This window comes from Rutidosis leptorrhynchoides, chromosome 10 (assembly GCF_046630445.1).
Source record: "Rutidosis leptorrhynchoides isolate AG116_Rl617_1_P2 chromosome 10, CSIRO_AGI_Rlap_v1, whole genome shotgun sequence".
In the NCBI taxonomy this organism is placed as follows: domain Eukaryota; kingdom Viridiplantae; phylum Streptophyta; class Magnoliopsida; order Asterales; family Asteraceae; genus Rutidosis; species Rutidosis leptorrhynchoides.
In genome coordinates this window covers 328,310,938-328,328,904 of record NC_092342.1, presented here as the reverse complement: position 1 = coordinate 328,328,904, position 17,967 = coordinate 328,310,938, and the positions used below count along the sequence as shown (strand labels likewise).

At 34.6% G+C, this 17,967-nt stretch overlaps 2 protein-coding genes across 2 annotated transcripts; both read right to left on the bottom strand.

The window, feature by feature from the left end:
- Window positions 1-3,826: 3,826 nt before the first annotated feature.
- On the bottom strand, window positions 3,827-10,476 carry LOC139871335 (uncharacterized). Its single transcript, XM_071859056.1, has 2 exons — window positions 9,910-10,476; window positions 3,827-4,639 (listed from the first exon to the last, which is right to left on the bottom strand). The coding sequence occupies exons 1-2, from the start codon at window positions 10,474-10,476 to the stop codon at window positions 3,827-3,829; spliced, it is 1,380 nt and encodes a 459-aa protein (XP_071715157.1).
- Window positions 10,477-14,153: 3,677 nt separating this feature from the next.
- LOC139872142 (probable protein arginine N-methyltransferase 3) lies at window positions 14,154-17,531 on the bottom strand. The gene is made up of 7 exons (XM_071859964.1): window positions 17,226-17,531; window positions 16,249-16,710; window positions 16,064-16,161; window positions 15,880-15,958; window positions 15,530-15,778; window positions 15,275-15,442; window positions 14,154-14,741 (listed from the first exon to the last, which is right to left on the bottom strand). The coding sequence occupies exons 1-7, from the start codon at window positions 17,529-17,531 to the stop codon at window positions 14,295-14,297; spliced, it is 1,809 nt and encodes a 602-aa protein (XP_071716065.1). The 3' UTR covers window positions 14,154-14,294.
- Between the last annotated feature and the right edge of the window lie 436 nt (window positions 17,532-17,967).

Here is a 17,967-nt window from a genome sequence, read left to right as displayed (position 1 = left end):
TACACCCGGCAAGTGTAACTAATGATAATCGAATTGAGGATTTTGTTCTAAACTCGTAGGTAGAATGTTTGTTTTCCTATACTTGTGTTCACTTAGTAAAAGGAAACGTTTATGTTTTCTCATCCCAAATGTAAGTTCAAAAGAGTAAAAGTGGGACTATGATCTCACCTCGAGTGCAAGAGTAAAAAGATACTTCAACAAGTAACGTGCAAAGAACAATTGCTAGTCTTGACCTAAACAAGTAAGTTGTATCAATAACGGTAAACACGATCGGTCAAAGTTGCTCGATTAGTCCTATGGCTCGTTATGACTCGATTATGTAGCATGTGAATCAAATTGTCAAGTTTCATGCAAGATACTAGTATAGAAGCAAGTTAGAAAGATTGCATAAGTATTCGGTTAAGTTTGATTAAAAGTCAACTTGGTCGGGTCAAAGTCAACAAAAAAGTCAACATGTTCGGGTTGGGTCCCGAACTATTTTTCTGAGGTTATTAATCATATATAAGCATGTTAGAACAAGTTACATGTGAATCGGAGGTGCGTAGCATAGCAAACATTTTTCGAAATTTGACAAAGTAGGTCAGAAGCCAAACACGGCAAATGTCGCGCCGCGACCAGGGGCGCCGCGCCGCGACAATGAACGTGGTCTGGTGCCTGGTCAGTTTCAAGAGTTCAAGTCTTTTTCAAACTTCAATTTTGCATAAATCACAAATCGTAAACGCTTAGAACACGCATCTTATGTCGTTGGAAAGCTCTTTTGACAAAGGACACAACTAAGAACATATCATCAATCAAAACTAGCATTTACAATAGTCAAACTCTAGTCGAATGTTCCATAAACGTTCATAACCAAAAGCTTCAAGTTTGTAAAACGCATTTCATGATTCAGGCAACTAATTTACATGTATGATATGCCGTTTCGAAGGTAATTAAACATACGATACAATCAAACACTTACTAATAACATTTCATGGCATTCAAAACATCAAAAGTTCGTTTTAAGTCTATCAAACCTTAACCAAAATTTACAAAAATCAATAATCATGTTAGTGAAGTTTTCTTAATCAACCTACACATCAAATTGAAGCTAATGATACTAGGAACACATTTAATACATGAACTTGCAACATTTAACAACATTTAAACAACCAAATCATCAAATCAAACACACCAAATTTCAAGTTCATGCAAGTTACTTCAAATAACAAAATCGAGCATATAAATCATATATTCATGTTAGACTTGAGCCATAGACACTAATTAACAACCTTATAAGTTAAAAACATCAAGAACACAAAATCTAGTGATTTTAGAAAGTTACTCAAACTTGATGAAATCGGTATGGAATCGAAGAGGAAGATGAGAGGATTCCGAATATGTAATTTGTTTGGATTGATGCTTGCTCGATTTGATTTGGATGATGAATCTTTGGATTGAAGATTGAGAGAAAATGTGGAAGTATGAAAGAAAAAGAAAAAAGGAAATAGAAAAATGAATGGATGAGGATGGAGTTTGACTCCTTTGACCTAGTCACCATTTTGGCATTTTGGCAAGTTTAGTCCCTCAAGTTTGTAGTCGGGTGCGGGAATTAACCGAACGAATTATTTTGAATTTCACGAGAGTACGGGAGACGTTATAATCCAATAACGAAATTATTAAGAATGTTAGCTAACGGGGGATACGAATCTAGTTACGAAGGATATTATTTAAAATAAAAAGACGGGAATTAAAATAATTTAACGAAAAAATGCGGGATGTTACAGCGTGATGCCGATATTGTCGTTCAAAGTTTTTTTTTCTTATCAATCGGTGTAATATGTAACTGTAATCAAAAAAAGTTTTAAGATTTTCGGTTTAATATTCTCCGTTTAGTAAAAAATGAACAATATACGCGTATATAACAAGTCTTTTAAAACGTATAAATGGTAAATAAATGGTTTGTTAATTTGTTAATGAAATCATTGATTTAGATACTTGTGATGAAAAAAAAAAAAAAATTTGTTCAAAATAATTTGGTTAAAATCCTCGGCGCCTAATCTGAATTGCATCTTGAGCTGAAATACAAACACCCTTTTTAAACTTCTTGTTCCCTCCACCTGCACTTTTCAAATAATATATTCCAAAATCCCCCAAAAAATTCAACAACAAATTCATCCCTCCAAATCGAAACCCTAATTCAATATTTATGTCTCTCACACCACACTCATTTTCCATCCATTTCATTCCCTCACTCACTGAAAATCGGAAACATGGATGGAATGATCTCTTTATCTCAATTCCATCATCATAATAATAAAGAGAACATTCCTCCATCTTCTTCAATCAACAAAACCAGCTATAATTATAAGCTCCGTACAAAGATAACATTAAAGAAGATAAACAGAAATCCGCTTACAGATATCACGAATCTCATTGTTGAAGATCTGATTCAATCTCCTGCTACTTCATCTTCGTCTCCTTGTTCGCAATCGAGTTCAAATTGTCGGTCGATATCTCGCAATCGTGTATTGACTGATGAAGCATGGAGCAGGTCGTTAAGGTTTGGTTTTAGATGAAAATGTATGTGTATGCATCAGATTAAACCTCTTTATTAGATATAGAATTTATATGTACAATTTTCAGCGTTTGCTCTGAAATTGAATTACAATGTTAATTATTACTGTACTACCTTTCCCTGATCACTTTGTTGTTTATGGTTAGTTCATTAACCATTAATCATGAAACTTTAATGATTAATCCTCATCGTGCCGTGAGTTTAAATTGAACTAACTTAAATAAAAACACTTGTACATCTTAATGAAGAGTGATATAGATTATGAAATGTACATGAACAACAAGCGATTTGTATTGTGTGGTCACAAATTGTTTTTTCCTTTTGCAAGCTAAAGAAAAGCTGAATTAGTAAAGCATAAAACTGAATTACGGAGTACACAGTAAAAACCAGTCGCTTCCTGATGTGACAAAGTTGATTGTAAACTCTTATGGAGTAAACTCCTGTGTTATTTTCAATAAAAATGCCAAATTATTCGAGTATTACATCATTCACAAATGAAATTAGGACAACTCTAAAATAAAGATACAAGAAATATATACTCCATATTACTTTGTATCAAACAAAATTTTAGGTTTAAACTTCACTATCACCATATTTTAAATGACTAGGGAAAAGAAAGAAATAGTCACGGGATAATCAGGTTAGTAGGTTAGGTTAAGCTGTGTACACTAAAAATAATCGTCATCCTCTTAAGTAGCCTTAGAGAAAACCTTACAAAAAAAAATTGTATCACTATTGATCATGGTTGCAAACGACCCCGTCTTGTGTTGTTGCGATGGCCGTTGCGGTGGTTTTATGACTAGCCGTCACTTCTCCGTCTCAGTCAAAGTACATATTGGTGACTATCGGTCAAAAGTCAGAAAGTCAGTCAAATCTGTCAAAATTGTTGTAAATTAGTTTGACTGTTTTTTTATGTAATAAATTAATGGTGATAACGATTATACGTACACATTAATCAAGGAAAATTTCTGGCTTTTAAATACGTATATAAATATATATAGAAGTTGACGTTGGTCAACTTCTGTCTCGACCCTTTAAGGTCCCGACCGTCTTGACCCATGTCACGTCTTTTTCAACCTTGCTATTGATTGACTGATAGACATTCTTTCTTCACACTCAATCATAATAGTATTATTATTATTCAACCAAACCTCGGTATAGATATTTAAATGCTACATAAACTTATTTTACTGTAAACTATCTCTATCAACACTTCCACGAATATGTACACGTCACATATATGATATTATAGCTATTAGTTATACTTGATTATTACATCTCAACATGGTTCGTGACGATCGGAACAAAGACTCGTCTCTTTCTAGGAAATAATAGTCTTCTGAGTCCTCTCAAAGAGATTAAGATTAGGTTGATGGTATGCCCAACAAGTAGAAGAGTCATCAACACTATCCATACAACTAGGATAACCTTAGCGATATTAGTAATTGACTTGGATACAGGTGATGGTGTCAAAACCCATATGGACACCAAATAAGTCAGAGACATAGAAGTTGTAGCAATCCACATAATAACCATCAAAATCCACATGAAGAAACGATTTTTCGAAAAGGGTAATCCACTAATAAGCAACACAATTATACTAAGAGACGATATAAACCCAATCGTGTTGCAAATCAGAAAGATGTGGTATAATGCTGGATGATTTGATACCATGATGGCGTATCCGGCAATATGAAGTGGATCATTGCCATTGGGTGAATTGTCTTGCCATACGCCACTTGGAGGATTAGTTCCTGCTTGAAATGCCATTGTTGCTATTAAAGATGCAACAACCATCAAAGAACTTCGTTTTTTATCTAGCCAATCGTCAAACTTTTCCGCGTGAGAAGAAGGTGGCTGGTTCAGTTGATAGTCTAATCTGTCGTATCGCATTTTTCTTCTTGAATTGTGATTGAATGAACCTAGTGGTTTTGCCTCAATCGCTCCTGCTCGCTCTAAGGATTGCATGATTTGTTGATTTGTCAGATCTCTTGAAACTTGAGATAGTATATCCATTGAAGTTTCTCCTTTCACGTTTGTGGCATTCACTTCTATCGGTGTATCAAGTAGCAAGAAGTTTATGGTCTAACAAATGGTGAAAATAAGATGGAATCAGTCACATATTGATATTATTTAAGAACTTTTGGTAGGGTTTAGTTGAATATAAGGGTAAATAGTACTAAGTTATGAGGTTTTATCTGTTTGGGAGTTTATGACCGTTTCCCAAACCTTCCCTGACCACCTCAAGATTTGAACCCGCCAACCTCTCGGAAGGATTTTGTTGGGAAATTACGGCCTCACTAATTCCCACCACCCAGCCCAACAATAATAGTAAAGAAATAAGAACAATACACAACACATGATTTAACGTGGAAACTCCAAAACAGGAGAAAAACCACCGGCCCCCAAAGAGAGAAATACACTATATCACAAATTGTTACAATGATATAGACGACTCTCTTAAGCCAACTACACTCTCCAAAATATTTAACTAATACAACTCTCAAACAAGGGTAAGAAAGAAAGAAATAATCAAATACTTAGAGTGTATTGATTGGTGCAATTTGGAATGAAAACTTAGCCCCTCTTATATAACCAAGTCACTCACCCCTCACATCTTCCTCCCACCAATGTGGGATAAACATATCTTCTACTAGCCAAAATAAACCAACAAATCTCCACCTTTTGGATAGAAGAAGATAACCATGCTTCCACATTGCTAGTATAACCGATGTAGACGCTTCCTCGACGACAACTTCAAGATCCTCATCTTTATGCCGTTGACATTATCTCCTAAGAGACAAAACTTGCATCTTCATCGAACATTGTCTAAACCGACAATCATTGTCATCACAGACAATCATAACTCTTAACAAGAATTATCATACTCCACCATTAAGAGTATAGCACTTAGAATATCACATTCCAAGCATTTCACCTCGGCACATGTTGTTGAACAACCAGCTGAAACTTTATGGTGCAACTTCCCTGTTTGGCTTTTCCGAAAGTCCCATCAGCTACAACATCAGTTTCCACCACACAACCTGCATAAATGCCAAACCAATGCCCATGTGTAATTGTGGAACCGCTAACGAACATCCCTTTCCACGGTGGCGCGGACACACCATGAGGATGACGTGACTTCAGAGGAATTCGTCACTCTCCGTAACAACGGAGACAATGTTAGCGTCTTTGGAGCCATTTACCGGATTAGCTCCACCTGGACAATTAACCCTTACATGCCCAGTCTTCCCGCACTTCCAGCATGTCAGATTTTTTCTAGAGTTTCTCTTATGCCTATCCGAACACAACAGTACCGTAGCTTCTGATGTAACATCCCGCCTTTTTCCATTTATTTTTCCGTTATACTAATATAAAATCCGTTATATGTTTATAACATCTCCCGTTGATACGCGTTTTGAATTATCTCGTTTAGGTAATTCCCGCACCCGAGCGAAAGTTGAGGGACTAAACTTGACAAGGGATCAAACCCTTGACTAGGTCAAAGGGTCAAACCCCTTTCACCCATTCATTTCATCTTCATCTCTCTCTCTCTTTCTCTCTAGCAAGAACACACACACCCAATTTCCTTTCTCATTCATTCATCATCTAAATCCGGATTAGGGAGCTAGCAACCAAATAAATTACATATTCGTGATCCTCTCTTCATCCTCTTCATTTTGGTACCAACTTCATCTCATTTGGGTAACTTTCTAAAATCACTAGATTTTGTGTTCTTGATGTTTTTAACTTATAAAAGTGTTAATTAGTGTCTATGGCTCAAGTCTAACATGAATATATGATTTATATGCTCGATCTCGTTGTTTTAGTGTAACTAGCATGAACTTGAATTTTGGTGTGTTGTTCTTGAATTTTGGATGATCATATGTTGTTAGATGTTGAAAGTTGATGTTTTAAAAGTGTTACTAGCATCATTAGCTTCATGTTGATATATAGATTGATCAAAGAAACTTCAAAAACGTGATTATTGATTTTGGTGTTGCTTGACTAGGGTTTGCTAGTTCTTGAAATGAATTTTTGGATGCTTGAATGCCATGGAATGTTAATTGTTAGTGATTAGTTGTAATGTATGCTTCATTACCTTCAAAACGGCATATCATATGTGTAAATTGGATTCCCGGAACTTAAAATGCATATTGATGAACTTGAGGCTTTGAAATGAGCGTTTATTGATCACATGACGAGAATTCGATTGTTGTAAATGATGTTTTTGTTTGAGGATTTGTGTTTAGTTGTGTTCCTTGTCAAAAGAGCTTTCCAACGGTATAAGATACGTCTTCTAATTGTTTGCGGTTTGCGTTTTGCGTTTGTTTGAAGTTTTGACCAAGACTTGAACCTTGAAAACGACCTGACACCAGACCATGTGTTATGTCGCGGCGCGACACCCCTTGCCGCGGCGCGACATTTGCCTTGTCCAGATTCTGTCCAACTTTTCCATTTTATCAAAAATGTTTGCCATGTTCTAGACCTCCGATTCACATGAGACTTGTTCTAACATGCTTATATATGAATAAAAACCTCAGAAAAATAGTTCGGGACCCGACCCGAACGTGTTGACTTTCGTTGACTTTGACCGACCAAAGTTTGACTTTTTGTCAAACTTAACCAAATGATTATGCAACCTTCCTAACTTGTTTATATACTTGTATCTTGCATGAAACTTGGCAATTTGATTTCACATGCTAAATAATCGAGTCGTAACGAGCCATAGGACTAATTGAACATCTTTGACCTATCGTGTTTACCGTTATTGATACGACCTATTTGTTTAGGTCAAGACTAGCACTATCCTTCGCACACGTTATTTTGTGAAGTACTTTACTACTCGTGCACTCAAGGTGAGATCATAGTCCCACTTTTACTCTTTTTGAACTTATATTGGGATGAGAAAACATAAACGATTCTTTTGAACTAAGTGAACACAAGAACGGGAAAACAAACATTCTACATACGAGTTTAGAACAAAATCCTCAATTCGATTATCATTAGTTACACTTGCCGGGTGTAAGCGAGAACTTATGTTATATGGCCATATGGGTTGACAACCCTCATCCTTGACGGTTCGCTACCGTCTACGGATGAAATATATTTTCGAGAATCAGTGTTTGTTCTAGCACTAAGTGATGGGGTATACAATGGAAGGAATGTTAAGCTTTGATAATTGGGTGCTCGTGAAACAAACTTTTGGAATGTATTACTATTATTTCATTGATGCAAATCTTGTGGTTCACTTGTACTTACTTACTTAAACCTATGATTTCACCAACGTTTTCGTTGACAGATTTCTATGTTTTTCTCAGGTCCTTGAACGATACATGATACATGCTTCTGCTCATTATTTGATACTTGCATTGGATGTCGAGTATATGTGCATTTCATGGAGTGTCTTTTGACTTTACTTTAAACCGTGTCGCCTAGATTTCATTCGTATTATAACGTTGTAACTTAACTATTGGTTGAACAATTCTTGTAAACTTTGGGAACAATCTTTATTTTGAAATGAAGGCGACATATTTTGGTCAAACTTTGTCTTAAAGACTTATGACCACGTAACGGGACCTAAGTAGACGGCGCCGTCAAACATGATTTGGTCGGGTCGCTACATCTGATGAGGAGACTCCGTTACCTTCCAATCTTTTCTCCTCGGATAGGAGCTTGCTAGTAACATCTTCAAACTTCAACGTTTCTTTCCCGTACATTAGAATAGGTTTCATGTGCTCATAGGACGATGATAAAGATAATATCAACCTCAAAGCTTTATCTTCATCATCCGTTTTAACTCCAATAGCCTCCAGTTCCGAAACAATACCGTTAAGAATACTTAGATGATCTGAAATCTTTGAACCCCCATCCATACGCAGAGTATGAAATTGTTCTTTAAGACACAACCGATTTGAGATGCCCTTGCCCTGGTACAACTGCTCTAGTTTAACCCAAAGCTCCTTTGCCGTTGATAACCCGTGCACATTTGCAAGCACGTTCTTTGCAAGACACAAACGAATCGCACTTGCTGCCCTCAAATCCATATCATCCCATTCTTCTTCATCGAACTTACTGCTAGAATCACTGCCGGAAACAAAGGTGGGTTTACCTTTCAATGCCTTGTGTAACCCGGACTGAATCAACACATCCTTGACTTGAACCTGCCATAAGCCAAAATTGATCCTCCCATCAAATTTCTCTACATCAAACCTCATTAGACTGAACTTCGACATCGTATACGTATCCTATAAACAACACTTTCTCTGATTTTGCTCACGTTTCGAATAGCCAAAAGATGTAGCAGGTAGCCAGGACCCTTTAAATCGGAAATCCACAACTCGCCACTAACAAATCCAACTATTACTACGAATCAGAAAAAATATTGTCTAACCAGATACCCTATACGATCAATAGAACTCGTTTCTGATGTGGACGATCCACTCCCGTGGCAACCACAGAGCATACTCCGACTCCTATAACCGAGACCCCCGTCAAACCTGACGCTCTGATACCAGTTGTTGGGAAATTACGGCCTCACTAATTCCCACCACCCAGCCCAACAATAATAGTAAAGAAATAAGAACAATACACAACACATGATTTAACGTGGAAACTCCAAAACAGGAGAAAAACCACCGGCCCCCAAAGAGAGAAATACACTATATCACAAATTGTTACAATGATATAGACGACTCTCTTAAGCCAACTACACTCTCCAAAATATTTAACTAATACAACTCTCAAACAAGGGTAAGAAAGAAAGAAATAATCAAATACTTAGAGTGTATTGATTGGTGCAATTTGGAATGAAAACTTAGCTCCTCTTATATAACCAAGTCACTCACCCCTCACATCTTCCTCCCACCAATGTGGGATAAACATATCTTCTACTAGCCAAAATAAACCAACAGATTTCAGGTCCCAACCACTGGGCTATCTTAGGATGCTTCAAGAAGCATGTAACTGTTTTATTAAAAGTCGAGATAAACAGAAAAAAAACATCTAGAAATCAGCAGGTTGTAGAAGTCCCCTTACTAAACCGACTAGTCCACGAATAGTCCGGATTTTGAAGTTGTTGGCGACTAGGCCGACTAGTCCCCGACTCGGCCCAAGTCGCCGGTCAACAGGTCAAAATGGGTTAGAAGTAGGATTATTAAATCAAAGGCGAATTTATTCGTAAAATTCGGTTAAATTGGGTTAATAGTCGGATTTATTGTATCAAATTTATTCATAAAATCCTATTAAAACAATCAAAGTTGATCAACGTTCGACTTGTCCTGATTTGACTAGTTAAACCTACAAATTCCGGGACTAGTCACTAAATTTTCAATCTTGGAAATTATTATGCATACCTGAAGTTGTTTGTCAGCAACAGCTAGATGCAGAATAGTATTACCATAAGCATCTTTAGTGTTAACAAACTCATGATCACCCATACTCTCAATTAACAACTTTAAAACTTCAAGTTGATTATATTTCACACACAAGTGCAACGCAGTTTCTTGGTGCACTAAGGCTCTAACTGCATGAGGTTGAGCTCGAACTAACTCTTTCACAACGTCACATCGTCCTCTGATCGCTGCAATATGAAGAGGGTTTCTCCCATCACGATCACGTGCACTACATGTCTCAACGTTAGCCGATACCAGAGCTTTAACTATATCCAAATGGCCTTTTGCTGATGCTATATGAAGTGGCAAGTGTTTTTGTGAATCACACTCGGAAGCAAGATTTGAATTTCGTGCTAAGATCTCTGTCACGAAATCAGTGTGGCCGAGCATTGATGCAATGTGTAGAGGCATGTCACCATGGATGTTTAGTGTGATTTGTCTTTCAAGAATTAATGGATCTTCTTGAATCAAATTTAGCAAATTTGTTACATTTCCTTCTAGTGATGCTTCATATAGAAGTTGCTCCATTCTCTCCATTTTTATTATTATTATTATTATTATTATTATTATTATTATTATTATTATTATTATTATTATTATTATTATTATTATTATTATTATTATTAATTATTAATTATTACTATTACTGTTGTGACTAATATTCTTTACCAATCCTGATTCATTGACTTAATGACTTTTTCAAAGAAGATTATCTTCGTATAATTCCCCCGTATCCAAACTGCTTTCAGAAAATTATACAATTAGTAGGTTGAAAAATACACACCATCTTTTATAATTTCCAAGATATTGGTGCCAGTGCTGCTGCTCATATTTTTACTAGGATAGGTTTTGCTATTGCTAGAGGTGTGGGGGCCCAGATTGTCTCTAGGCTTCCCACTAATTTTTTGTAAGTTTTAAAACTTTTAAGTTTATTATTATTATTAATAATAATAATAATAATAATAATAATAATAATAATAATAATAATAATAATAATAATAATATTAGTCATATATTAATTAATATGATATACTCAGTAATTACAAGAGCTTGACAAATGCCTATAATTACTTTTATATACTCTCTATAAAGAAGCTAGACTTACCTAGAAATTTACTTGCTTCTTTATTCTTTGATTTCCATGACTTTAAACTATAGAATTTCCTTGCTTCTTCTTTAAAAATATTTAAAAACCAAAAATTTTCTTATCATCAAGGTAATATTATGATTTCAGCCATTTATATGTTACACATATGATAATTTTCAGTTCAATGATACATTTAAAAACTCAAATAATCTTTCAGTCTCATTTTTGTTTTCCAATCAAATTTTGTTAGATATAAAATATATCGTATAAGTGTCAATTTTACCATAATTTAAGGCAAGTTTTAATAAAAATTGTTATGAAATAAATGATTGAAAGTTATAAATAAAAGTAAATTGAGTAGTTTAATGATTTTTATTACCTATTTGTTGCAAACTAGTAAGATAGGTTCGCGCGATGCGGCGGGTTCTTTCGAGTTGTATATTCATATTTAAGTTATCGTTATATAATTACAGAATCAAAAAAGGCGTTGATGCGGGTGTGTTTGGATACACGTGGTTCGTACCTAATGGTCTGTGCGTTTTAATGCTAGAAAAATCCCGTAAAAAATGGGACGAAACCATCGATATGATATACTTAGGTTGGGTTCTTTATTGTATGTGTGTGTGTATGTGTGTGTGTGTGTGTATATATATATATATATATATATATATATATATATATATGGTCATAATAAAGAGGGATACACTTTTTTGGGGAAGGGGGAAGTAAAATTTATTTTTTAATATTTTTTTTTTGAATTTTTTTCCAACATTAAGAGCACACGAAAATATGAATATTTAAAAAGACATTTTGTGATAAATGTTATTATTTGACGGGAAAACGCTCGAAGAAAAAACTGATAACATGCAGCATGTGTAATGTTATTCCTGAATGTTCCATCATATGTGAAGTTTTTTTCAAGATCTAGCCCGATTTAGAGTTTGTGGTTTAGGGTTTAGGGCTTAGGGTTTGGGGTTTTGGGTTCAGGGACTAAACCCAAAATTCTAAACCCTAAGCCCTAAACCCTAAACCCTAAACTCTAAATCGTTCGTGTTAAAAATTTAATCTAAACCCTAATTTCTAAACCCTAAACCCTAATTTCTAAACCCAAAACCCTAATTTCTAAACCAAAAACCCTAATTTCTAAACCCTAATAGCTAAACACTAATTTCTAAACTCTAATTTCTAAACCCTAATTTTTAAACCCTAAAAACAAACTCAGAATCAAAACATTCATTGCAGTGAATGTTATCATTTATTTCTCCGAGCGTTTTTCGCCAAAATAATAACATTCATCACGAATTGTCTTTTTTAATCTGCATATTTTCATGTGATCTTGTTCCTGAAAAAAAATTCAAAAAAAAATGAAAATTTTTTACTTCCCCCCACTTCCTCCAAAAAAGTGCTCTCCTCTTGATTAAATCTATATATATATATATATATATATAACCCGAAATGTTTAGCGTTTTTTAGAAACCGTTTGTTTCGCTTGTAGTTAGTTGAGTTGTGTTCGTAAAATTATTTCGAGTTGAACGGTTGTGTAAGAAGAATTTAGCTCGCGACGAGCGGGAAGCTAATTGAAAAATCGGGTGGAGTTTGTTTACAATTTTTTAATAAAATATTAATTTTACATTTTATACTCCCTAAGAAGTTACATATTAGACCATAATTAAGAGGCCGGTTTTGTAATTTGCTTGGTTGATGTCGTGTGGGAAATATGGCATGACAAAAATGAAATATTTTGCCATGCCATTTAGTATATGAGGATAAATAATTTGAGAAATAAAAATTCACACGATGACAAATAAAAGTAAGACCTAGAGAATAGTAATATTTAACAGCAAATTACAATTTAAAATAAACATGTGGATAACCTTTTAGTAAATTTGTATTATTAATATTACTATTAATATATTTAATATTAATATTATTAATATTAATATTAATTAACACTAACACTTACATATTAAATATGGTGCGAACGTATGTAGTTTTAGTTATATTGGATTGTAGTTTTGAATTTGCGTCACATTACACCCGATCCCTCAACTTCGACTATATTTATACAACGAACCCTCAACTTTACACTTTTTTAGGGGTTAAAAGTGTAAATATATAATTTTATTAAAATTAAAGAATCTAATTTCACCCGAATTTATAACGGGTCATATCTTCTCGCTCGGTGCGAGTTAAATTTTTCCGAGACCACCGTTCAATTCGGAAAAATCTTACGAACCCAACGAGACTAACTATACGCGAAACGGACAATTTTTAAAAAAACACTAAACACAACGACAACCCGTATCTTCCCACTCGCCACGAGTTAAATTTTTTCGACGGCAGCGTCAGACTCGAAATAATTTTATGAACAAAACGAAACTAACCACGTTCGAAACGGACACTTTTTAAAAAACGCTAAACACAACGACAACCCGTATCTTTCTACTCGCCGCGAGTTAAATTTTTCCGATAGCACCGTTACACTCGAAAAAATTTATTGAACAAAACAAAACCAATTACGTTCGAAATGGATATTTTTTAAAAAAACGCTTAACACAACGACATTTACAACCGCACTTAACACATGGGCCGTGTTCCCTCTGTAAATACACAACGCTACGTTAAATATGAATACGCAGCCCGAAAGCCCCCGCCGCAACGCGCGGGCCGGTCCGGACTAGTTTAATTGTTATACACAACAAATATAATTGGCTGCAACATCTCGAATTTGTGGTTTGTTCAGGACGTTTACATCTAGGGAAGAAGGGAAGAAATTTCGTAGGCTGCAACATCTCGAATTGGTTTATTCAGGGTTAAAATTGTTGCATTTTGACCCTGAGATTATTTATTGTTTATACTAATAATTTGATTCTGATTCTGATTAAATTATCACAAAGATGCTTACATGCCTGTTTTGTTTAATAAAAAATAAAATAATTTTTCTAAACATGACTCTAAATGATAGTACAAAAAGTGTAGAAAGTTGGTACTAGCAAATTAGTGGGATAGTTTTCAACAAGTTACAATCATTCAAAGCATGTCATAAAGGCTCAAGTATAGCCGTATGTTTAGAAAATTCCAAAATAAAAATAGTGTATGATATAACTAAAAATTAGGAGGGAACCAATCGCATTTTAGCCAAAATTACCATATAATGAAAACCAAAGCTTTGGGCTTACAGATCAAATCAGGTTTCTAAATCGACAAATTAAAACCTAAGAAAAACAACAAACAAATGTGAACAATTTCACAAGCAATCTTAACGCATGTGAAACAACTGCACGGGCCATTCTTGTTTTCGACCATCAAACCCAACAGCGATTACCTCTAACGAAATGTCAATGCTACGGTGTTCAACCCCGCGTACTACACTAATACGCGAGTCTATTTTCACAGCCGGGTTAACCTCACTACCAACCATTGAAGAACTCTGGTGAACCAACATCTTGGATGTTAAAGCAATCGGCTCACGAAAAGTAAGTAATGTTTGAGCCCAATGTGTTGATGGAGTATACGGTGACGTCGACAAAACAGTCGGCTTTTCTTTGCAAAACCGGCTACTAAAAGACGTCTCGAACCATAGGACTACTCCATAACACTTGGTTACCATTGATTCCGATTCAGTAGAATTTAAAGACTTTTGTTCTAATTGTACAGAAGCTGTAAAATCAACTTCATCATGTTTCATTGTCACCAAATCAAATGCCTGGCATCGTAAACACGATAAATATTTAATTTAAATGAATACGGAACAGTCTTGAAGTAAAATAAAGACAAAATTATGCCATTGGTCTTTAATGTTTGTCCAAACTTTCATGGATGGACCTAAAATATTTTTTTTAATGTGGCTAACCCTAATGTTTGAAAATATTGCGTCGTTGGTCCCTGAATGTAACTGATGTTATTTCCCCATTGTTAGTGTGCCTCATGTGAGATGTACACGAGGGTTCTTCAATAATAAAAAACGGGGAAATAACGATACACACTCACGTGATGCACACTAACAACGGGGATAACGTCCGTTAGATACATAAAATGATTAAAAAGCCCTAATGTACATCTCATGTGATGCACACTAATTATAAGGAAATAACGTCTGTTATATTCCGTGACCAACGCCGCAACATTTTCAAAAATTAAGCGTCAAAAAAATATTTTAGGTCCATCCATAAAAGTTTGGGTAAAGATCAAGGACCAATGGCGTAATTTTGTCTAAAATAAATAAATAAAGTTATGAACCTGAAGAAGAGCAGTATTGGTGACCAAATTGTTTGCATCAACCACATCAACAATAGGAATATGAGCAGCATCTTCAACAAGTTCCTTACCAATAGACGACATGTCAAAACCATAAACGTTCTCCCAAAATGGGATACTGGTAGCACCTTTTCCAAATCCAGCAACAAACTAAAAGAATACACAAAGAAACACATTTAATATATTTTTTAGTTAATAAAAATCTTTAACATGATTAGGAATTTCAGAATTACAAACCATAGTAGCTGTATCGGGAAGCATTGCACCTCCGGGTTTTAACCAATAATCTCGTGCAACGAGCACTGAGCTGAGCATTGACTCGTAAAGTAGACAATAACCCATCCACTCGCTTACTAATACATCAACACTTTGGGGCTTAATTTGTCCAGATTCAATTAGATCTTCAACCATGCTATTAATAACATTAACAACTCCACTTCCTTGACTTGAATCTTGATTCCTTAAAAGACCGTTGTCTTTTGCAATCTGTAAATTACCAACAAAAAAAAAAGGTTTGAGGAGACAACCATATACTGAACTGACCCGTTCATACGAATAGGTTGAAATTAATTTAATTAACAAATTACCTGAGTGGCTACTGAAGCCATCTTATCACTAGCTTCAACTGCAATCACTGTTGACGCTCCCGCTTGGGCTGCGAAAAGACTATAAAAAAGATAAAACTTACAACAAGATAAATTGTCTAACAGAAAAATAAAGCATGACAAAAAAAAAAAAAATAATAAAAAAAAAATTATCCCACGCCCTCACCTTAGTATCCCGGTGCCACAACCAACATCCATAACAACAGCATTTTTTAGTAGAGGCGGGTTGTCGACAATAGCTTGTCTATAAGCATCGGTCCTTACCTATATAACAAAAAAAAAAAAAAAAAAAAACAATTTATGAAGTTATAGAGAAAAAACAAATAATTTAAAAATCTAACTAAGTAGTACCTTATCACTTATCATCTCTTTGTGAATACCGAATGAACTATACGACCCAAAATAGTCCTTATTCACAATCATTACTTCACGATCAACAACATTCACAAAAGACTTGCTTCTTTTTTTATCAGACGAGCTTGCCCCGTCGTCTTCGGGTATAGAATCAACCTCGTTTACCATATTCTCTTTGCAGGATTCAAGAAGCTCAGAGTTGGAAGCATACAATTTTAAATCATTTTCGTCATCGATGCTTATATTTTTCAAACTCTCAACTTCTTTGATCGTGACATCATCATCTTCATCAAAACTATACAAAAGATGATCTTCTTCCATATATGGTTTTAGGTACATGTCATTGTCCCAAGGTTTATTATTAACACATACATAACCATAAGGTATATGTAAATGACTTTGTAGCTCTTGCCTAGACTCGCAACTAATTCCACAACTCCAACACCGATTCTGTGCCACCTGGTATATAAAGTATATAAAATATAAAATAAATGATTCATAATTCATAATAAAGATTATTATCCACCAAAACATTCTAAAATCCATAATATAATCTACATAACAATCCTTTCCCTACTATGACACCATAAGTTCAAAACTGCATTAAAAGTAAACAAGATACAGTTACATGGATAAATGGTACCCAACTTTATCTAATTTCACATTTCGGTTAATCCGATTCTTTTTTTGTTGTTGTCAATTTCAGGCTTTTAACTTTTTTCAACACCAAAAAAAACATTTTTTTTTACAAATTTGAAAACTTAAGGTAGTTCTTTGGTGTCAATGTGTCATTATGCTTCAAAGGTAACAAGAAAACCATTTGGATGGTAAAGTAACATATCAATGTAGCCCAAACAACCATCCAAAAAAATAGTTGATTTGGCTACCTTTTTATGCCGTTTAACCTAAATAAAGTTCTTCATGTTTCGAACAGAAACCTCAATAAACCATTTATACCAAGTGTACATTTTTACCTTTGATCTAACATAGTTGATGAGCTTGAAACAGCCATAGAAATCCAGCTTCACGTATGTCCTGATTTTTTTAAAATTGAAACTGTGGCTAGAATCACAATGTTCAAAAAGGGAGTTGCTTGAATTGAATTTAGTATCACAAAACAAACATATCAAATTGAGGTCATAAGCTTCTCCTTCTCCATCACCAGTCCAATCATCCCAATTCTGTTCTTCTTCTTCTTCACCACTGTCTTCCATATTATGCAACTCATCTTCATTATCTCCATTTACTGACTCGAGATTCTTGTTAAGTGGACCCACCATTATGTTAATCACTTTAAACATATCAGAATAAAACATAAAAATTAGAACCAGAGCAAATTGATTATGTAAAACTGGAAACCCAACGTGGATACTAAAACCACCAAAAATTTAAACTTGAATACAGAACATACAAGAAAACACATATTTCAACTAAACTGTAACTAAGCATCTGACTAGTACTATTTTTCACCTGATACATTATCATAATAAATTCTTCTAATTTTATCGTAGTCTCGAGTTTATTGTGAAGTAGATCCACGATTAACTTAGTAAGTAAAATCATATCAAATTAGGATATAAAGATCAGACTATGATTAAAAGTATCTTAATGAAATAAAATTAGAACAGAGGAGTTGTTTGACTACTAAATCCCTAAATTTTTTAATTACAACAACAGAGCACACAATCTTATCGATTATACTAACAATAACTAATC